The following is a 22483-nucleotide window of genomic DNA, read 5'->3' as shown; positions in this document are numbered from 1 at the left end:
TGGCCTTAGAGTCCAAACTCTTCCTCCATGCACATGGTTTCACATGTGAACATGTACATGTGAGGACATGAGAGGTTCAATGAGTGTGACTTCTCTGTTTTGATAAGCAGGTCACGAGAAAAGCTGCCAGAGGCCGAGCAGTTTTAGTAAACTCTGTTTGTTTATTGGCCTGCTGCGGCTTAGTCTACTGGGGAGCTGCCCTTGAGCAAGGCACCACACCCCCTTTGAGGGCAGCCCCCTCACTCTGACATGTTCATGTATGTGTGTGAGGCTTGAGCCTCAGGCGGCTCGGCTTCTGTGTCAGAGCTCATGTGAAGCTCCTTCCATACCAACATCTGTCGGCGGGCCCTGAAGCACTATCTGTTTCCTGCCCAAGGTCACTGCTAGGAGATATGGAGTCTGTTATTATGGTTGGTCGTGTGAAGAAACTCAATCTTCTAAAATAACACTGGCTTCAGCAGTTTGAAGAGAAGTGGTTTAAAAGGTCGAGGCCAGTGGATCCAAGTGTTTGTAATAGTCGACGTTGTGGTCTCTCGGTGTTTAGGACGGACTCAGTCAGAGCTGGTCCTGATTCTGCTCTCTTGTAATAATACAGTCGGTTGTCTCTGGTGCGTGGCAGGCTGGTGACTGTCCTCGGTTGGACCTGAAGGAAGCAGCTCCTGTTTGAGGGGAGAACTGATCTGGACCATGTGTTGAATCTCTCCGCCTGCAGACTTACAGCCAGAGGACGGAGAAAAAACAGTAGCAGCTCACGCTTCCTGCAGCGGCCTTTGGCGTTACACTCGCTGTTTCCATGGCAACAATAAACATCTGTACGGTGTGTCATCACCGCGACGTTAACAGGCGTGCTTGAATAGCTTGTTGACATGTTGGTTTCACAAATCAGCGATCTCTTCCGTGTTTTACGTGCTCTGATTGACGTTGTGCTCCCTCTAGAGGAATCCTCCAGTAACAGACATGTGAACATAAGCGTGAGCGACATCGCTGTTTGTTTACGTGTGCGTGAGGTACTACATCAAGTTTATGTGAACGTTTAGACTTGTCAGAAAAAGTCCCTCGTGTTCAATAAAACTTAAACTAGCTTTACACTGACTTTAACCAAACATATCCTACTTGTTGGCCTTCATTTAAACATTGAAGGTCGAGCTGCAAAACAGCTGATTAATTCTGCCAGCAACAGTTTCTGTTACAGTCAGAAAAGTTTCCTGCAGTTTGCTTGAAAAGAGAAGATAAGCACGTTCTGTAACTAAAGCATATTGTTTCAAATATCAGCAAAAGATTTATGAACACAAGACCCAAGAAAGACAAGCTGAGATGTTGCACCAGTAAAGAAGGGAGGCAGGACTTTACGCCGTGGATTACTGAGAAGAAAACATGAGTTTGATTTGAAGTCGCAGAAACTCAAAGGAGAAAGAAGTTTGCAGAGTTAAAACGCTGAGGCTCAGAAAAAAGCAGAAAGTGCACACAGTCTTTTGAAAGGTGGGAGATTTGGAGGACGTAAAGGTGTGGTGAGCAAACACGTGTGGCTCTTTCTGGCACATGAACACATGCAGGCGTTACATGAGCAGAGACAACAGAGGGAGGTCATCATCCATCATGCAGATAGAGAGCTGCTCGGCTGCTCCAGGAGTTTGTCATGGCTTGTTTACATAATGTTCAATTCTGTTTTTCCTGTGATTTCCTGGATGTTACGCAGAAGCCTGAGAGAGGCATGCAGAGGTCGGCGAGCAGACACACACACACACACACACACACACACACACACACACACACACGTTCACAGAGCACAGGACACGCTTGAGTTTGCACAAACAGAGGCTGCCTGTCCCGGAGTGGGACGTCCGTCCGCAGAGGGAGGTGCAGCAGAATGAGACATGGGACAGATCACAGTGACAGCTTTAGTATCCCATGATCTCAGAGTTATCACCATCCATACTGTGTGTTCAGTTAACCCTTTACACCCCTGGAACACAAACACTTGTCTGCATTAGTGTTCATGCTGATGTCATGCCCCAGAAAATCTTCAATGACTTCCTGAGAAACAACCTGGGCTAAGTCCATAAAGCATTTCAATGTAAATGATGTGAATAACACCTATCATTTCATTACAGTCATCCACACACAATATTTGGATTCAAATATTTTGCACAAATTCATGAGACAGTTTGAAACAGCTTTTTGAGCAAAACATTCACACAACCCGTCAGTTTAGTTTGTAACAGAGTGTTTGCACTTGTCAACCACTGTATTTATTTATTTATTTATTTATTGTTCCTGCTTTTCTGAAAGTCTCAGATTTTAAAGTCTCACCTTAATTTAAAGAGGAGCAAAATCCAAAGCTGCTACTGTTCTGCTATCAACAACAACACCTACTGTATCAGGCTGGGAAAGATGAAGACTTAGCTTTCTGTTGCAAAAGGAAACTATGAAGGTTTTATATTATCTGAAAGACAATAATGCAAAGAACCACCTCCCGTGACAGACGCTGCAGCAGCTCAGGTTTTTACAGCAGGGCTCTGCAGAATGAAAGAAGTCTGAAACTATTCTCAGGGTTTTGTTATTTTTCAATAAATCTGTGTGTGAAATATTGTGAAATTGACCTGAATAGTTTCTCACCATGTCCAGTCGACTCCACGCTGGCTTATATCTGCTGCAATTTTCTGCTCTCCCAGAGCTTTGTGTCAAGATGAATCTAAACTGACAGAAGCCCGGCAGGATATTGATGTCTGGATCAACAACAATAAAAATCTATATGAATTGTTGTTGTACTCTTTTGCCTCCCTAAATGGCTGTCTGTATTTCCAGCTTTCCATTCCCACAAATCTGAAGTCATCTGATTGATTTGTGAGGAAAGAAAGTTGAAATGTAAAAGCTGCCACATGCTAAACCCAGACTCAGTGATCTGAGAATAAACAGACAGGTGTGCTCAGACCCAGGATGTATTCTGACTACGTACAAAGTCTTCCCAGAATGCAGAGATGGAAGAAGTGATTACACTTTTTGGGTCTTTTTTTGCTCATGCATGATGAAGTTTTCATGTGGGGAACAAGTGAAGCATCTCCACAGCTGAAACAGAACGCTGGTGGTACATCAGAGAAGTCCTGGTACTGATCCAAGCTTCTCAGACTGGGACCTGGTCAGCCTCACGCTGGAAGCAGCTCGGAAGCTAATCCAGAGTGCTGAAAGGAAACCAAATCACGGAGGAGTAAATCTTCCCCTCTTATCATTGGTTACTGGGCTCATGGGAACAGTAACTTCTGAATAATCATTTTCGTTCCTAACCACTCTGACTTCTTTCCACATGTGGTCTCCACCAGCTTTCTGAATACGTTTGAACCTGTGTAGTTTGTGGCAGACTCAAATGTAAAAGAGTCTTGATGTTGACGCACATTTGCTGACACGTTGATGACCATCGTGGCCTGCAGCTGAGAGGGGACTTCCTATTTTCCATTCTGCTTTTCCTGCCAAGACAACTGTTATCACTCTGGGGACAGATGGGTACTTTCCCCACAGATCATGCAGAAGCAAGCTTGTTAGATTTAGTTGCACAGTATAATGACACACATTTGGTCATCTTACATTTTAACTAAATGTAAGACTGAAAGAAGCACATGTGTTTGTGCAGTGTGAGAGTCTTCACTGTGACATTTTCAGTGCCCACACTCGGCTCTCCTCCCCCAGTAGTTTGGCCAGCAGTCTGTCCGTTCAGCACAATGCATTGTGGGATCATACTGCTTAATCCTACTGCTAGGATAGAGGATACGTTTCCTGCAGCCATAACAAGCTCTCTGTCGTCACAGAGGAGAGCAGTGACACATCCCAATTACCTCCTGCACCTAAAGCAGGCCAATCACTCCCTGAAACCTTGTTAAAGGAAGGTGGTGGAGAAACAGAGGGAGCTGACCTTGTGTGTGTGTGTGTGTGTGTGTGTGTGTGTGTGTGTGTGTGTGTGTGTGTGTGTGTGTTTTCAGTGCTGACAGGAGATGCACAACATCACACATGCAAAGAAGGGCTCCTGCCTGGAGATGACACGGACGTGCACAAAGCGACAGTGTTACAGACACAGAGCAGCGCTGCCTGCAGACGATGATTTAAGAGCAGGCTGGAGCGATCAATATTTCAGCAGATATGAAATCCACAAATGCCGTCCAAGGTGTATTTAAAATGATGTGAGAGTGGGCTGTGGAATAAACGGAATATAAATCAAACGTGTGTGTGTGTGTGTGTGTGTGTGTGTGTGTGTGTGTGTGTGTGTGTGTGTGTGTGTGTGTGTGTGTGTGTGTGTGTGTGTGTGTGTGTGTGTGTGTGTGTGTGTGTGTGTGTGTGTGTGTGTGTGTGTGTGTGTGTGTGGACAGCAAGGTTTGACCAAAGTGAATTTAAACCCAAAAAACAAAGAACTGCTTTTGTTTGGTTTTGGATATCAGCACGCGTCCACTGGTTTTCTGCTGTTCGTCATCTGTCAAATGTGATCCTGTTGTCTCCAGTGTGATCAGCGTCGTTATCTATTTATTTTGTCTTGTCATTGTTATCTTCTGCAAAACCTTCGGTGCCTTGGAGCATAAAAGACTCCACAGAATTACTGAAATGTAGGGCCGAAAAACCCTCCAAAAAATATCCAAAGAATATGTCATATTCAGACGAACTGTAATTAAAAGTGTACATCACTCTGTGGCTCTGTTTATGTAAGAGTGCTGTAAAGCTACAATCATTGGGCTCAAGTCATCACATCTCGACAGGAAGTTGCACCTGAAGACGTGAGCTGTAGTTTGGTTTTTAAGGTGACAGCATCCTGTAGCCAGTGGCTAGCTGTAGCTGTAGCTGTGGCTGGCTGTGGCTGTGGCTAGCTGTAGCTGTGGCTAGCTATAGCCAGTGGCTAGCTGTAGTTGTGGATAGCTGTGGCTGTGGCTAGGTGTAGCTGTGGCTAGCTATAGCCAGTGGCTAGCTGTAGCTGTGGCTGTGGCTAGCTGTAGTTATGGCTAGCTGTGGCTGTGGCTAGCTGTAGTTGTGGCTAGCTGTGGCTGTGGCTAGCTGTAGCTGTGGCTAGCTATAGCCAGTGGCTAGCTGTAGCTGTGGCTGTGGCTAGCTGTAGTTATGGCTAGCTGTGGCTGTGGCTAGCTGTAGTTATGGCTAGCTGTGGCTGTGGCTAGCTGTGGCTGTGGCTAGCTGTAGTTGTGGCTAGCTGTAGTTGTGGCTAGCTGTAGTTGTGGCTAGCTGTAGTTGTGGCTAGCTGTGGCTGTGGCTAGCTGTAGCTGTGGCTAGCTGTAGCTGTGGCTAGCTGTAGCTGTGGCTAGCTGGCTCTACTGCCCAGACTGAAAATAAGAGGAGTGAACAATGACCGCAGGATACGTCAGGCTCAACTGGCATGCTATGTGTAGCCATATCTGACACAGGCATGTGGAGGACTGAAGGCTGCCTCTGATGGCACTGCTAACGCTAGCCACGCTCTGCTAACCAGATGACATAGTTTACCTGCAGACAGTTTTAAATAACTTCATCCTCAGTTATAAGTCTGTAAAAAGACTAGATACACGATGGACAACGAACTCGAGGATGTACGGAGACAAACAAAATTAAAAAATAAAACCGCAAACACACAAGATCAGAAATTACAAACTAAGACAGGAAACTAGGAAACATGAACACACAAGGGAAGAAGAGAACTGAAGCAATATAAAGAAACCTAAACAACACACAAAGCTTATCCATCATTTATATTTCTACCCTGTCAGCTCTCCACATTCTGTGAGAGTTTGAATTTGCTCCATGTAATATATTTGTTGTTGTTTTAAAAGATGTACTCATCGTTAGCTTCTTGAAACCACAAACCAGCTCTCAATCCTCCCGTGGCAAACTTGACTTCCTGCTTCATCACCGTCTCCGTCTCTAACACACTCTCTGCTGCTGACTTTGAGTTTTTTACAGCACAAACAGTGAAAGTTATTTTGTGGGTGGATGAGTGGTTGACCTGATATCATGTCTCTTATGCTCGAGCAGAAGGTAACACGGCCTTATGCGCTCTAACAAGTCACTGTGGGATTTCAAACACGGCAGCAGATTGGACCGAGTCCTGAAGTGTGTTTTTACAAAACACCAGGATCCTTTTCTTCAACATGTTTGGACTTTTCTAAAACTCCACACCTGTTGCTTTGACCTGATAACTGCTCTCATATCTGGCAAACCCAGGGGCGTCCAAAACGACCTTCAAAGCCCCGCCTACCTTCTCTGGTCCAATCAAATCCAGAGCATTCAGGAGCAGAATCTAAGTGGCAAGCTGGTCCATGCAGTGTGTGCTGAGTAATGTGACAAATTTGTGTGTGTGTGTGTCCAGTTTTTTCCCCCTGCCAGACAAATGCATCATTCATAACATAAAGCTCGCCACCTCGATAATTCATCAAAAACAAAAAAATGTGTCGACTGTCAGTGAAAAAGTCTAAATGGAGGCTGAGCCTCGCCTGTGAATATTAATCCATCACTTAGAGATCCCTGTGGTGCGTCTCATTGATTTGTTTACTGTTGTACTGTGAGCAATGGATGATTGAATTGTGCTGAATCTGCTCTTCTGTAAGCGTTTCTATTAGGGCCGATATCTGACATGCAGGAGTGGAGGGCTGGGGTGGAGTTGGATCATTACCCATCTGAACCACAAACGGCCATAAACAAGACAGAGACGTGGCCGGGATGAGAAATTTACAGCTACAATCTCATCAGGCATAAATCCTTATCTCGCTGCAGCATATTGACAAGCAGAGGATAAACAATTTAGCAGCCATTTGAATAAGTAATTTCCTGCAGCTCTGTTTTAGTGAGATTTACAAATGTGTGGCTCCTCTGTATGCTCAGCTCGTCTTCTCTCGCTCATATCTCCAACAGAAACCTGAGTAACAACAAGATCTCCCTGCTGAGGAACGGCTCCTTCTATGGCTTGGCTGCGCTGGAAAAACTGTGAGTGTCTAAATCCAGCTGTCTTTACTTTGTTCTCCCCGTCGTCCTCATCACTGGAGCTGCATGGTTCTGTCATGGGGGGGGGGAATGTGGGAATAAAGAGTTTACTCTGCAGGAGCAGCCACTTTTCAAAGCCACTCATCAACATGCAGGATGGCCAGTCGTTCTGATCTCCATGTAGGATGCTTGAGATACTCAGCTGGCCAGCTTCTGTTTGTTGCTGTGCCGTAGACTGAAACGTTAGCGAGGGCCATCGTTAGCTCACCAGTCTTCATCCAGGAGATCCAGAATCAACTCCTGTTTCTTCACATTTAGGGCGCTAGCAGCAACGTCTGAGGAAACAGAGTCTGAACCTACAGTCACCACTTCTATCAGAGTGAGCTGAAGTCTGACATATTCAAGCATCAACAACAAGCAGCAGTTTCATCCTGCGTGTTCTCACATCTGCTCACCCCGACTTCACGCAGACATTTTACGAGGGGGCTTGGCAGGAAACATTCAGGGTGCTTTCGACGTCATGCTTCACCTCATTAATAAGTGTCTGTAAAGGTGATAGATAGCATCACATAAAGGCCTTAATGTAGTGCAGAGACTGCACCCAGGCCATGTCAATGAGCCTCACACTTCCCCCAGGTCTGGATGTGATCGGCATGATGATGAGCACGAGGAAGGCTTCCCTGTGTGGCTCCCACCCCCCCTGTGGAGTCAGCTATTGATTGCTTTAAACCGCGTCCAGGCCGCCATCACTGGCTCGCCACCTGATGGTGACACTGACATCAGCTGCTGATGAGCAGAATCAGAGGGGGGGGGGGTGTCTCCCTTTCAGTCAGTCATCCTCAGATGTATATACACACACACACACACACACACACACACACACACACACACACACACACACACACACACACACACACACACAGTCGGCCCCTGACTGCTTGACAGTTAAACTCAGATGTGAGTAATGTCAGAGGAATAATCTCCTTTTTGGGCGGCAGCTCGGCCTGCAGGATGATGTCACCTGTCTCCCCGGGCCTTATTAGTGCCATTAAACCTTTCCACCTTCAGCCCTGCCGCTCCTCTGTGATAGAGCGACGATTACGAGGCTTTTAAGGACACTCAGTGAGAGGTTTGTGGAGGCTGACCTCTCTGAGCAGTGGTGTGATGTCCTGTCCCTCCTTTCACCCCGCTCACAGCCTGTCCGCTCGTCCGCTCCTCCGTCCTGCCACATGAGGTCCCTGCCATGCACTTGGCAGGGACGTGTTTCTCCAGCAGTTGATGCAGAGCCAGGTATCGTCAGTGGGTTGAAAGTGGCGGCCAGCTGACTGACTTCCTGCCTCACGGACTGACTCTGAGTGCTGTGCTGAATCGGCAGCTGATTGACAGCCTTAATAAGGCATGTGTTTGTGTTTGCAGCACTCAGGCTGCAGCTGTGGAGCTTTTCAGGCAGAACTAAAAACATGAAACACTTTCCTCTTTGTGTGACAAGGGCAAATTAGACACTAAGGAAATAGGTATTTGTTTATCAAAAGGTTGTTTGGCCCAAACTGCAGATTTTCTCATTTACTGCTGCCGGTGTCAAATCATGCAGATAATTCTGCTTTCCACGTTTCTGCCCCCGTCCCAACACAGAGGAGGTGACGGGAGCGTCACTTTGAAACCAGCTCTTTAAACCTTTCACCGTTTCACCAGTAATAAAACTAAATCAGCACGAACTGATCAGAATAGAGACCCAGCCTCAACAGCACAATGTTGTTGTTGGATAGAATCAGCACTCTGTGCATGCTCGTATGAAGGTCATCTTACAGTAGTGCTCACCCTGTACGAGTGAGAACAGGACGGATAATAACGTCTACTGTGAAAACTTTCTTTAGCTCATCACAAAGAACGTCTGTGACTCCCTGACAGCACAGAACACACCTCTGTTCATCTGCACCAATAACACATCATTCTGTTCCACTCCTATCGTTCTATTGACTTTCCCTATGCCATCGATTGTATTGCACAGTATGACTCTGTCACTCACACACACTATCTTGCACTGTTTCAGGATTTAATGGAGGCAGGTTTAGATCTGTTTCACATGCAGTTAGTGTTTTCTTTCCTGAAGGCAACAGCTCATATTCACTGGACAGAACATGATTTGGATCACCAGTGATTTTGCGGCCTCGCTTCCTCACCGTCGTGTAGAGAGGACGGGGTTGGCATGCTGATTATTTTTCCCGCCCGTATATGTCAGTCCGCTCGTGTGACTCGACTCAAACAAAAACCCTGTTGCTCCCTCATACACACACTTGGCATCAAACAAAAGCTAGCAAATATCCCTTGGTGGTTGGAGGTCTGCAGCTATTTCCTGCCAAACTTGCTCTCGTTAGTATCCTTTGTGAGGAGGGAGAAGACACATTGGACAGACATACCTGCTGTTGCCATGGTTCTTGCAAACGCCGTCTACGCTGTTGAGCAGGCCTAATCAACACAAACAAAAGCCCTGAATGTCGCCGTCCATAGGGCGGCCAAAATGTCCAACTTGTCCACCGGCTGGGAGCAGCTGATCGGCTGTGATAGGCCCTCATGCCATCCCTGAACGCTGCTTGTTGAAAATTCAGGTCACAAACAGCTTTCATGTTTGCGTGTTCATATTTTAAAGGGTGATGTTCAGTTTAACAATCCCCTGACAGGACTGAGCACACGTGAAGCACAGATGAAAACTGACATGTTTTTCCTCGTCCTTGGGCAAACAAGCGCTCTGAAATCTGCACAGGTGTATTTCTGGGAGCACTTAGTGTTGGAGCTTTTTTCTGCAGCTCATCAAACCTGAGTAGGTGCTCCATCCTTACACTTATCATCATCACGGCATTCAATTCCAGAGCAAAAGCACATTAGCAACTTTATTAATCCCCTCAGGAAAGCTCTCTAATGGGATTTGCTTGCTCAGATAGAGTCCTCTTAATGGATCCCTGTATGTTGGATGATGGCCTGGATCCCCCCGTATGGACACAAGCCCAGTGCCATCAGCCCAACTGGGTCCCATGGGAGCGACGCGGGAACAAAGCCCATCACTGTTCTCTGGTCAGGACACTGATCACGGGTTCCCACCGCAGAGATTCCTGCAGTGTGGGAACCATCTGTGTGAACGCAGGCTGGCACACGCTCGCACTGATTTCTGTTTTCATGGATACATTTGGGTTATAAAAAATACACCTTATTGAGCCAAACGTAAAATATCTGCACTAAAAGGTTTATTTCAGAGCAACATGTTCCACTGGTTAATTTTTGAAATGTCCCTTTTGTCATTCAAAAAGTGTTTCTGCCCGAGAACTTGTTCGGACAACAGATGATGACATCATCAGCAGGCACAAACCCAGGTGTTTAAAATCTGAAAAGCCACCTAAAGATCCACTCCTAAATCCTGAGCTATGATTGGCTCTTTTGCCTTGAAAGAGGCGGGACATGTGTGTAAATCAATTATATGATGGGCTGATTCACACAGGATGCTTGTAGCTTAGCTTAGCTTAGCCATCACTGGGGCACATTTCCTTTTGTTAGCATGTCGTTTTATGAGTCTCCCAAGAATAAAATAAAGATAAAATGTTGACACTGTATTGCACTTTTTCATGTCATGAAAAATATACAGCCCAGAGTATAATTCATAGTGTTCAGGTACGTGACAGGTGCAGAGGACTGGGGCTTTGGGGTTTCACGGTTTTATGTAGAAATTGAGATTCTTATCTTCCAGAATTTTATATCGATTCATAACTTCCAAAATCCTTTTTTTTTTTTTTTTTTCGACCTCAAGAATCGAATCGTGACACACCCAAAGTTTCCCAGATTCCTGAGGTTACAGGCAGATGTATAACCCTAACCCCCCTAACAGCAGGAATCCAGAATCTTCTCCTCTCTGGACCAAACTGAACCCTGATCAGGAAAGAGAACTGGAGAGCGGTCCCTGAACGTCTCCATCACGTGCCCGTGGGCGGGTCCATACTGTGTGTGACATCACATGAAAACTATGAAATGAGGAAGTATGCAGCTAATGTGAGGAAGGGGCGCTTCATAGCCTAGAGGCTGCAGTCCCCACCTCTTTGCTTCATTTCATCCTCCTCTCTCTCCTCCCTGTCTCTCTTCTAATGTCCTTTATAATAAAGACAAACCCCCCCCCCCAAACAAACAATACAGAACAAATGTAAACCTAAGTCATTATAATAATGTAATGACTTTTTAAGCTGGTAAGTGTTTCCACACATTCAGCACTAAGCTCAGTCCTCATGGCGACAGTCATTGGGTGAGACAGTTATTTTTATTGTTATGGAGGTGGAGGGGACAGCTGCTTTATTCCCCGCACATCCTCTAAATGCTGTTTATTGGGAGCTGGAGTTCTATTTTTCTGTCCATTTGACCAAACACTATTTGTCCTGCCTGAGGGATGTGGAGCCGGCACACGGTATCAGGACTCAGGGTGACGTGGGCTGTTTCTCATTGTGAAGAGAAGGTGTCAGAGGAGTTGTGAGGAGGCGTCCTTCACAACGTTTAAACGCTCCTGGTGTCCACGTCCTCCTCCTCTCAGGGAGGTGAAGGATGAGACTGTACCAAACAACTGATGACTGATGACTGGACCCAGAACATACCCACCCTGGGCTTATCCTCAGCAGGTCAAAGGTCAGACTTTATTAACAGACAGCTGAAAGACATGTGGCTGCTATTGACCTGTTCAAACCAAAAATCTTCAATTTTTGAAACATTAGTTTGTCGTGTGTGTGTGTGTGTGTGTGTGTGTGTGTGTGTGTGTGTGTGTGTGCGTGTGCGTGTGTGTGTCTTCTGTGCAGTCAAACACACATTGATGATCACAAGCTGCTAAATCAGAACAAATATCACCTCAAAGGTCTGCAGATGTTTCCTGCCAACATTTCTTTCACGAGTCAGACAGGCGTACCTGCTGTTGCCATGGTGACTTTGCATGTTGCACCTGTCAGTTTGGACATGCATGATCAGGAAAAGTCATGGAACTGGCGTATGGCTCTGCAAACATGTCTTCATCCAAAGTTGACCTGTTTTATCTTTGGGCCAGAAACTATCAGAAGTTCTTCCGGGCTGCTGCTTCTGACTGTTGAGATCTGCAGGATGGAGTCAGGACTGTGGTTGGTGGGGATTGGAATCTGTTCATGTGCTGTCATTTTTGTATTCGTGTAAGCAGAGATCAGGTAGTGGATCGGGTGAGACAGTGGGGAGAGGGAAAGTGCAGGAAAGGAGCCAGAGGTGGGACGACTACAGAGTCCTTACATGGTGCCGTGCTGTTTTAGCTCCACACTAAGCAAAAGAACAGATCAGGATTATATTAGTTTTAAAAAGGTCCACGACGGGCCAGGCTTCAGTGACAGCATCCAGACGGTTCTGTGAGTTCTGCTGAGCTTCACACGTTCCGAGTGAGAACAGGCTGATGGTTTAAAGCTGCACCTGAGGTGGAGCGCTGTGTTTACCTCAGAGAGGACTTGAGCAGCTAAAAGCCTTAGATGGATCAAAGCGTGCTCTGAAATATGAATGTGTTTTTGTTGTGTGACTGGGGACGGTGGCCGGGTCGAGCTCCAGTAGAAACATGAGAGCAACATGGGCCGTAAACCCACTCGCAGCCCAAGTTTGGAAGTTTTTCTTCTCTCAGATTGTCTCCTTCAATTAAACATGTTCAGATGGATGCTAGAAATCTGATAATAGCATAGAAATATTCCATTATTCCCAGCTGGGGTATATCTGGACTTATTTGTTGTTACGGAGGCGTTGCATCAAAAGCGTCTCTTGGAAGAATTTGCTTCACACCCTCCTTGAACTTTTCCTTTGTTGCGATCGGATCTCACATGCTGATGAGAACAGTGGCTCTAAAATAAGACACGTCGCTGAGCTGTTCACTGGGAAAGTATTTTCTTCACACTTCAGGGTTACTTCCAGCCATCTGCTGTTTGTTTAGATTAAAGTGTGAGCTTAAATTAAGGTGTTTTTTGAAACTCTTTGAGTCCTTGCTGTTCTTTTAAGGTCGAAGAGAAATCTGAGAGATTGACTGCCGACCCTCGTCCGTCCACGAGGCCCAAACTGCAGTCCAGGAGGGTTTTAGAAACGGGCTGTGGAGACATTAGAGCTAAACACTCTCTGTGTTGAAAGAAATGAAGCTTTTTGATGAAGTCATGAAAATAAAGCCTCCTGTTTTACAAGCGTTGCTGCGCTGCGTGTTGACTGTTATAAATAGACTATTTGATCCAGCTGTTTATCCTGCTGAAAAGGTTGAATAATTAATGTTTGCCTCCTGGTCCTGCCCTGCTAGTGTTCATTATATTTATATAATACACACACACACACACACACGCTGTCTGACGCTCCTGTAGCTACTTCCTGTCACAATGCGTTTACATTCAGCGTGGTTAATTGGACCGAACTGTCGGACTCTCCACCTTTTGCTCCTCAGTCGTCTTTCAGCACAGATTTATTCAGCGGGATCAGCTGGCGGTGACGTGTCTCTGTGAGTGCTGTTTAACTGACTGTTGGACGAAACCTTTCCTGGAACCATCTTCTCAAACCGACCCATGAATATTTAACACGTGAATATAAATGCTTTAATACACAGAATCCACATTAGCATCGGGGTTCGGACCAACCTGCTGGACACTCGGAGATATTTAGCCTCTCATTCAAAAGGTGACTGAAGATCTGCTCCGTCAGAGACACCCGTCATCAGACAGGAAGAGGCCGAACGTTCACAGTAAAGCTGCACACAGTGTGTGAGTAACGTGCACGGACACGGATAAACTTCAGGCATCTCATATAGAAATGTGCAGACAGCACTGCTGGAGCTCAGGATTAATATGGATGTCGCACTCTGAACCATCTCACTGCATGAACCTGGACTGACTGATCCTCTCTGCTCCTTCCACACATTCAAATTAAAACTGTTCCAGCGCCTCTCTTTATGAGGACACACACTCATCACTTCTGCTGCGGCAGAATGACTGCAGCCCGTGTCTCATAAATACCTGCAACCAGCCCACAATTAATCAGAATTTGATGTTTTATGATCCACATTCATCAACGCCACACGTGAACGAGACGCCATGTGAAGGTGCATGCAGGAAGACTCCCCTCACAGCCTTTGCTCCAAACTGAACACATGGCCTCCAATAAAGACTAAAGCAGCCTTCATCAGGGGTCAGGGGGGCGCCGGACACACACAGGAGAACCAGCAGACACTGAAGGAAAGACTTAAAGACTCTGTGGCAAGACAAGACCACACAATCAGCTTTGAGAAGCACATCATCATAGGCCTCTGCCTGCTCTGCCTGCTGCTGCCTGCTGCTGCCTGCTGCTGCCTGCTCTGCCTGCTGCTGCCTGCTGCTGCCTGCTGCTGCCTGCTGCTGCCTGCTCTGCCTGCTGCTGCCTGCTCTGCCTGCTGCTGCCTGCTGCTGCCTGCTGCTGCCTGCTGCTGCCTGCTGCTGCCTGCTCTGCCTGCTGCTGCCTGCTGCTGCCTGCTCTGCCTGCTGCTGCCTGCTCTGCCTGCTGCTGCCTGCTGCTGCCTGCTCTGCCTGCTGCTGCCTGCTCTGCCTGCTGCTGCCTGCTGCTGCCTGCTGCTGCCTGCTCTGCCTGCTGCTGCCTGCTCTGCCTGCTGCTGCCTGCTCTGCCTGCTGCTGCCTGCTCTGCCTGCTGCTGCTGCCTGCTGCTGCCTGCTGCTGCCGCCTGCTCTGCCTGCTCTGCCTGCTCTGCCTGCTCTGCCTGCTGCTGCCTGCTCTGCCTGCTGCTGCTGCCTGCTCTGCCTGCTGCTGCTGCCTGCTCTGCCTGCTGCTGCCTGCTGCTGCCTGCTCTGCCTGCTGCTGCCTGCTGCTGCTGCCTGCTCTGCCTGCTGCTGCTGCCTGCTCTGCCTGCTGCTGCCTGCTGCTGCTGCCTGCTCTGCCTGCTGCTGCTGCCTGCTCTGCCTGCTCTGCCTGCTGCTGCTGCCTGCTCTGCCTGCTGCTGCTGCCTGCTCTGCCTGCTCTGCCTGCTGCTGCTGCCTGCTCTGCCTGCTGCTGCTGCCTGCTGCTGCCTGCTGCTGCCTGCTGCTGCCTGCTGCTGCCTGCTCTGCCTGCTGCTGCCTGCTGCTGCCTGCTGCTGCCTGCTCTGCCTGCTGCTGCCTGCTCTGCCTGCTGCTGCCTGCTCTGCCTGCTGCTGCCTGCTGCTGCCTGCTGCTGCCTGCTGCTGCCTGCTCTGCCTGCTGCTGCCTGCTCTGCCTGCTGCTGCCTGCTCTGCCTGCTCTGCCTGCTGCTGCCTGCTCTGCCTGCTGCTGCCTGCTCTGCCTGCTGCTGCCTGCTCTGCCTGCTGCTGCCTGCTGCTGCCTGCTGCTGCCTGCTCTGCCTGCTGGCAGCGTTCATGGAAAGACTTCAGCTGCTGTGAGCAGCAGCTCAGCGTGTTTACCTGTGCAGGTAACATCAGTTAGCAGCATAAACACAGAGAGCTTTAAAGGCTCCATCACTGCTCGTTTAGTGTTGACTTTGACAGTAAGGGTTTAAAGGCCCATTCTGCCACTTAGAGATAGGAAACGTTTATGTCGTCGCCTCATTTCATTAGATGTGCCGACGATGAGAAACATCATGCAGCATCACTTTCCATCTGGATGAGCGCCCAAGTGTCTGAGACAAACGGCAGCTCTATTTGTTTCTGTATTCATTTAGAATTTGACCTTTAGACAATCTGATGATGTTTCTGTAATAACGTCATCAGTGAGATCGTGTGTGTGTGTGTGTGTGTGTGTGTAACCTGCACATTAGTGTCACATAGTGAGCAGGCAGACATGCTCGTGGTCACACGGCTCGGGAGAAAGCGAGAATATACGGCGCTGTTTGAATGAATTGGGAGGCACTTCAGTAGCTTTTCAAACATTAAGCACGAATGTGTGAGTGTCTACCAGGAGCTTCTCCTGCTCCTCAAACATGCAGGGCCGGGGGAGTAGCAACGCTTATTGTTTAAACATTCATCTCATTCGAGCTGCTCCAGCTGTATCTACAGTGGATATGTGGGGCACAGCTCCCAAAGGTAGTTAGTGTGTGTGTGTGTGTGTGTGTGTGTGCGCTCCATAAAGCCTCACATGGCGACCAAGGTTTTTGTTTACCTTCCATTCTTTAGTTTGAAACAGGCTATTATCAGAGCCAACACTTGGGTTTGATTCCCTGCCCTCTTGCTCTTCTGACTGTATTTAGACGACTCCATGTTTTCTGATGTGCTTCTCCTCGCTTTGTGCTCTTACTGCAAATAATGCTTCCAATGAAAGCCTCAGGTGAAGCCCAGCCCACTCTTACACACTGTGTGTGTGTGTGTGTCTTCATGGTGAGGCCTCAGATGAGCCTCAGAGCTGTGATCCAGTCCAAGTGTCACATCATGATGTATGCACTGAAAGTAAACCTCCGTTTGTTCCATCCTGTCGGGAGCAGCGGCTGCGTGGCGTGCGCTGACGGACGACGTTCCAGATCACAGCAGACACCCAGAAAAGGACGTTAGATCAACTTTCACATAGTTTCCTTTGATTGTTGAAAGTCTTTAGCGACGTTGTAGTCGTATTACGTAGCGGAGCCCCGCCCGTCTGAGACCTCAGCAGCCGACAACACACCGCCATAATTGATGGCGTTTATTTGCAGATACTTGCTGGCTCAGGTCTGATGACCATAAAAGGTTGTTGCTCCTTTGATTCTGAAAGACTTCAAACAGGAAAGCAGAAAAACATGAGAAGTGACGAAATGTTTCTCACGATAGGTTTTCTGGCGGTGTCTGAGAGCGCCTCTTTCATCCTTTAATATCTAAATGTTTGACTTGCAGTCTTTGAGTCCTCCTGGCTCTCTCCACTGGGACTTCTTTCTGTATATAATTCCAGGATTCCTTGACCTCCTCTTTGCACAGTCGTTCATTCCCTGTAGGATGACTCCCTGAGCTCTGACCTCGGCCCCTCGGTAAGGCAGTCAGCCGATCAGGTGGAAAGTGAACATTCAGCAGGTCCATGCATGGTAGAGCGGTGAGCTGTGCTGCAGGCTAAAAAGACGACCTTTTGACCAGCACCCTCCACCCGCTCTTTGGTAGCATATTGTACATGATCAAAGACGACTTTGGATGAGAGCTAGCCGTTAGCTGACCTGACTAACCTTCAGTGCTCTCTCTACAGCAGGCTACACCTGGCTGTGTGAACGACCGAGCCTGCAGGATGAATACTGAAAGTCTCATTAGTCACTTTCATTGTGAGAGTCAGCAGGAACACAGAGCTTCATCCATCGAGTAGTGTTGATCTGCATCACTGGAGTCTTTCCTCCTGCACTGCTTGTAGCATGGTAGGGTCTTTATCCTGTTGTTCAGGAGAAGGGGAACGGTTTATTTGCACAATGTCCAACGTTTGAGATGTTCACTTTGGGACACGTGTCTGTGATGGTCTCAGGGGTCTGACTTGTCTGACTCTACGCTGTGTTTAAACTCCCATCTGGAAAAAAAACCAAAACAAAGGTACTCCCCTTGTTCTCATGCTCATCACACTGCACAAACAGTCCAGGGTTCACGGAAACCAGGGACACAGTTTCAGGACGTTTTCTTTGGCTCCACACACAAAACCCCAGATAGTCTGTTTTTAGAAGCTTTGGAGGGTTTGGGTCGGGGAAGGGGCCGGACGAGGAGTGTCTGGGAGAAACCACAACATGTGTGTATTTGCCTCTTGGCTGTGGTGGTGTGTGGTCTCTGTGTAACTGTAAGCATGCAGGAAATGGTCCGTGCTGTCCAGCTAACAGGTGCCAGTAGATTCATGATGACATGTCCTCATTATTTCACAATTAGACATTTAGGACTCAGGTCAATGAATGAATTCTTTATTTCCACTCGGAGGATTTTTTCTTGCACCAAGAAGATATAAACACAATACAAACAAACGTGCACAAGACAGCAGGCACAAACAAACAGAGTGTGGAGAGCACACGGTATGATCACAGCTTATTAAGCTGCTGAATACTGCGTGGTACAAAGGATGTGACGCCTCATCCTGGGCCTTCTGTACCTGCACCTTGAAGTCCTACTCAGACCAAAGAGGGTGCAGAGGGTCAGCTGTAAAAAGGAAAAGGTAATCTAATGTAACAAAGGTCCATGAAGACACAATTAAGGGTTTTAAAACACTCGACCTTGGTAAACTGCAGAGCATCACAGCAGACATGACACCTTCCATAAGTGAAATGGATGTGAAAGCAGACTGTGTGAGAAGGCTAGCATGCAATGGTCCAACTCCATGAGCCAACCAGAACTAGCTGCCAAAATGACGCAGAAGTCCCCGAAATAATCAGCCACCAATGGCGTCACAGTTTGGCCTTTGTGCGGCTGGACTCTGCTCCAGGTCTGAGCTTAGGCAAGCTAGTGCTGCATGCTGTTAAATAGTACTGGAGGTCAAAAGTAGCAAAGCATGCTAACGAGAATAACGTCCCATCCTACGTCCTTTACTGATGGACTCTTCACTCTGCAGCAGCCTCTACCATCAGTGTGTGAATGTGTATGAATGGATGAGTTAATACTGATGGACTCTTTACTCTGCTGCAGCCTCTACCATCAGTGTGTGAATGTGTATGAATGGATGAGTTAATACTGATGGACTCTTCACTCTGCTGCAGCCTCTACCATCAGTGTGTGAATGTGTATGAATGGATGAGTTCATACTGATGGACTCTTCACTCTGCTGCAGCCTCTACCATCAGTGTGTGAATGTGTGTGAATGGATGAGTTAATACTGATGGACTCTGCAGCAGCCTCTACCATCAGTGTGTGAATGTGTATGAATGGATGAGTTAATACTGACGGACTCTTCACTCTGCAGCAGCCTCTACCATCAGTGTGTGAATGTGCAGCTGTAAAAGCACTTTGAGTAGTCCGAAGAGGAGAGCAGAGTCCAGTCATGTGTAAACAGTTCTGCATGTCGATGGATCCATCGATCCAGAAGGTTCCGTCCTAACTGTCTGTCTGTTTCTTCTGCAGGGACCTCAGGAGTAATTTGATAAGTACAGTGGAGCCCGGGGCCTTCCGTGGTCTGCTGGCTCTGAGGAGACTGTGAGTATGATGAAGCCTTATAATAGCCTTCTCTGGGGAAAGTAGTGTGGTGTTGGATACATGGGGAGGGAGTGTCTCCGTAATGAGAGAAGAGAGGGCTGAAACGTTTAACTGAGGCAGAAGTGCAGAAACCATTACTCGTCTTGTCTAAACTGCTGTCGTGCAGGCGCTGATGATGGAAGGCGTTTTTCAAGTGACATTAATAAAGACACATTCACGAGTGCGAGCAGCCACAGTTGACCACATTCTGCAGGATTTGGAGGGTTTCATGCCTGCTCGAGGGCACATCAGCGGGAGGTGTTGAGGAAAGTCTTACTCTTTCTGCACTTTAGATCGACTGATCTTCTGCCAGGCAGCGCGTTAAAGCGAGAAAGGAAAGCTCCTCACACTTCCCAACTTTGTCAAGTCACACATTACAAATAGGCAAACATGACTGTGTGTTAATGCTGTTTCACATGTGGAAGAGCCAGTAAGTACAATCTCAGTTTTTCATATTGTAACCATTATGTGTCCACATGTTGAAGGTGGGAACTTTAAAAGCTTACAGTTTGTCAGACTGCTGTTTGACTCTGCTGTCCTGCTGTCCTGCTGTCCTGCTGTCCTGCTGTCCTGCCCTCTCTCTGTTCAGGACTAACTGGACCTGAGCCCCTCTTATAACGTCTTAAACCTCACATGCACAGCTTTACGTCATTATGAAGCAGGCTGAGTTTACAAGACAGAAACAACAGGAAGAATCATTTCCTGACTTTATGTCTTAGTCATGTTAGTCAGAATGGAGTCTGTCCTCGATGTGCTGAAGCTCAGCTCTGAGCGTGCCGGGGTCGAGGACGCGTACCATGCTTGAGCCCGGGTCGGAGCGCTTAACTGAACGTTGTTCAAGTGTGCGCTCTACATTGTTCTTTAAATATTACACTACATTTTATTTTTAGACATTTTTTCAGTAAAGGCAGAGTTAGTGATTTTAGAAAACTAGCATGATTTTGAAAGTAGCCTTCTTTCCGTTCTCCGTCTTCCCAGATCCAGTTTGGATTGTTAAAAAAAAATGTAAATTTTTGAAAAAAAGTTGACGTGAAAAATGCAGCAGGTCAAAAATCTGGTTTCAATGGTTCCCACGTCCCCGAGGGGATTTCTGGTCATTTCCCAGGATCAGTTTTATATTTACCTTCCTCTGCAGCTCGAGTAGAGAGGGCTGAGCTGAAGAAGCCTCCAGCCTTTCTTTCATTACACGTCTGTAAGGGCAAACCTCCCGAGATGTGTTGAATTAGGAGAGCTTTGTGTTTTCTTCTGCTCGCTCCTCACTTCGTCTTAGATGTGATCGTGGGATGCTTCTTCTTGTACAAAATGTTAGAAAGTTGAATATAAGCGCTTCATCTCCATGGTTACAGCACGAAGCAAAAGGACAAGCTTTAAAAGTGTCTACCCTACTATTTGAAAAAGTAAAAATCACTTTTATTTTTCTGAGCTTTTGTGACCTCTCCTCCTCGACCCGGCTGCAGAGTGAGTGACAGGCCTGCAGCCTGATAGTTAGTGGGTTGTGTGTTGGCAGCGAAGCAGGCGGTGAGTTAACCGGGCTGATTCGGGGCGCGTGTGCGCCAAGCTCGGGGAGCAGCAGAGTGCTAATTTAAGTGCTCCCCAACTGGTGATTACTCCACTGCTCTGCTTATTTTCCCACAGCTGCTCCAGTAAAGCAGCTCTTTAATTACAGAGAGCGAGGGCACAGAGCCACGGACGCCACAGCGCTCAGCTGCTCACGTACACGTGTGTGTGTGTGTGTGTGTGTGTGTGTGTGTGTGTGTGTGTGTGTGTGTGTGTGTGTGTGTGTGTGTGTGTGTGTGTGTGTGTGTGTGTGTGTGTGTGTGTGTGTGTGTGTGTGTGTGTGTGTGTGTGTGTGTGTGTGTGTGTGTGTGTGTGTGTGTGTGTGTGTGTGTGTGTGTGTGTGTGTGTGTGTGTGTGTTCGTGTTCTAACTTTCCTGATGCATCGTCTCCTCTTGCAGGGATTTGTCCAACAACAGGATCGGCTGCCTCTTCCCTGAGATGTTTCTTGATCTGCTCCACCTCTCCAAACTGTGAGTGAATAGAACGCCTGTGTCGCCCTGCTGCGTCGCCATGCTGCGTCGCCCTGCTGCGTCGCCATGCTGCGTCGCCCTGCTGCGTCGCCCTACTGCGTCGCCATGCTGCGTCGCCCTACTGCGTCGCCCTACTGCGTCGCCATGCTGCGTCGCCCTGCTGCGTCGCCATGCTGCGTCGCCCCGCTGCGTCGCCCCGCTGCGTCGCCCCGCTGCGTCGCCCCGCTGCGTCGCCCCGCTGCGTCGCCACGCTGCGTCGCCCCGCTGCGTCGCCATGCTGCGTCGCCCTGCTGCGTCGCCCTGCTGCGTCGCCCTGCTGCGTCGCCCTGCTGCGTCGCCCTGCTGCGTCCTGGATGTGCATCGTTTGTCACTGATGCAGCGGGCCGCAGCAGTGTGCCTTTACTGCACGTAACGTTGACCTGTTGTCTCGTTTGATTTACAACAACAGGAACTTATCGGGGAACATCTTCTCCACTCTGACGGTGGGACTCTTCACACACCTGCTGGCTCTCAGAGTGCTGTAAGTACACACACACTGACAGCTGTGTTTGATGTTGTTCTTCTGACATGTCTCATGTGTGCTGGATGAATGAAGTTAAAGACTTTTCCCATCAGGCACTTCAGCACTGAGACTCTGTTCTGTGACTGTCAGCTGAAGTGGCTCCTCCTCTGGGCTCGCAGCAACTCTGTGAGGATCAGCAACGACACGGCGTGCATGTTCCCCACCCGCCTGCATGGACTGGAGTTCCGTAACCTTCGTGAGCAGCAGCTCAGCTGTGGTAAGGACCTACATTATGGTGCTGGGTGCTGCTCTGTCATATTTGATTATTAAACAGAGCAAAGGTTAGGCTCATGTTCTCCGTGTTGTTCTCTGGTGTCGAAGGCGTAGTTTAAACCCCTCTGTCTGTAAACAGTTCATAATGACGTCATGCATGTTCCTCAGGTGACCGTGCTCCGGCGGTGTGAGTGCACAGTGAACAGTAAAGCATCAAGTCTCTAATCAGGAGCGTTTCACACACAGACATGCTTCCAGCAGGGAGACCAAACCTGTCTTTAACTCTCTCTCATAGATCTTCAGCATACAGGAAGTGACAATGTTTTCTTTTCTTTCCCATGTAACCTGTTGAGAGATATTTATCATATCCTGAAGCATGGAGGGTGACATCCATTCAAACTCCCCAAACAATGCTCCTCTTAATTAGCACTTTTCTTAATTAGCTAATTAATTGACTCCACCTGGCGTCCCAGGTGGAATCTAGTCCTTGAAGAAAGGGGACAGAATGAAAACCAGCAGGTGTCTAAGTTCTAATATCTGCTCTCTCTCTTTATTTCGTTATGCAAGACATTGCCATCAGGTATAAAAAGGAAAACAGGAATAAAGACGATAATTAAAGGGGCGAGCGAGGGTCACGTCT

At 47.9% G+C, this 22483-nt stretch overlaps 1 protein-coding gene across 1 annotated transcript in view; it reads left to right on the top strand.

The window, feature by feature from the left end:
- The window catches only part of LOC306835645 (adhesion G protein-coupled receptor A2-like), a gene marked incomplete at its 3' end in the record, with an annotated part of 29661 nt that extends 7627 nt beyond the window's left edge, over positions 1-22034 (top strand). Inside the window, exons 2-7 of the mRNA XM_079362311.1 lie at positions 6871-6942; positions 18931-19002; positions 20997-21068; positions 21517-21588; positions 21684-21847; positions 22012-22034. Of these exons, the coding sequence (XP_079218437.1) occupies positions 6871-6942; positions 18931-19002; positions 20997-21068; positions 21517-21588; positions 21684-21847; positions 22012-22034 (475 nt within the window). The remainder of the gene's footprint in view (positions 1-6870; positions 6943-18930; positions 19003-20996; positions 21069-21516; positions 21589-21683; positions 21848-22011) is intronic.
- Between the last annotated feature and the right edge of the window lie 449 nt (positions 22035-22483).

Source organism: Symphodus melops (assembly GCF_947650265.1).
Source record: "Symphodus melops genome assembly, chromosome: 15".
NCBI classification, from domain to species: domain Eukaryota; kingdom Metazoa; phylum Chordata; class Actinopteri; order Labriformes; family Labridae; genus Symphodus; species Symphodus melops.
This window is presented reverse-complemented; position numbering and strand designations above follow the sequence as displayed.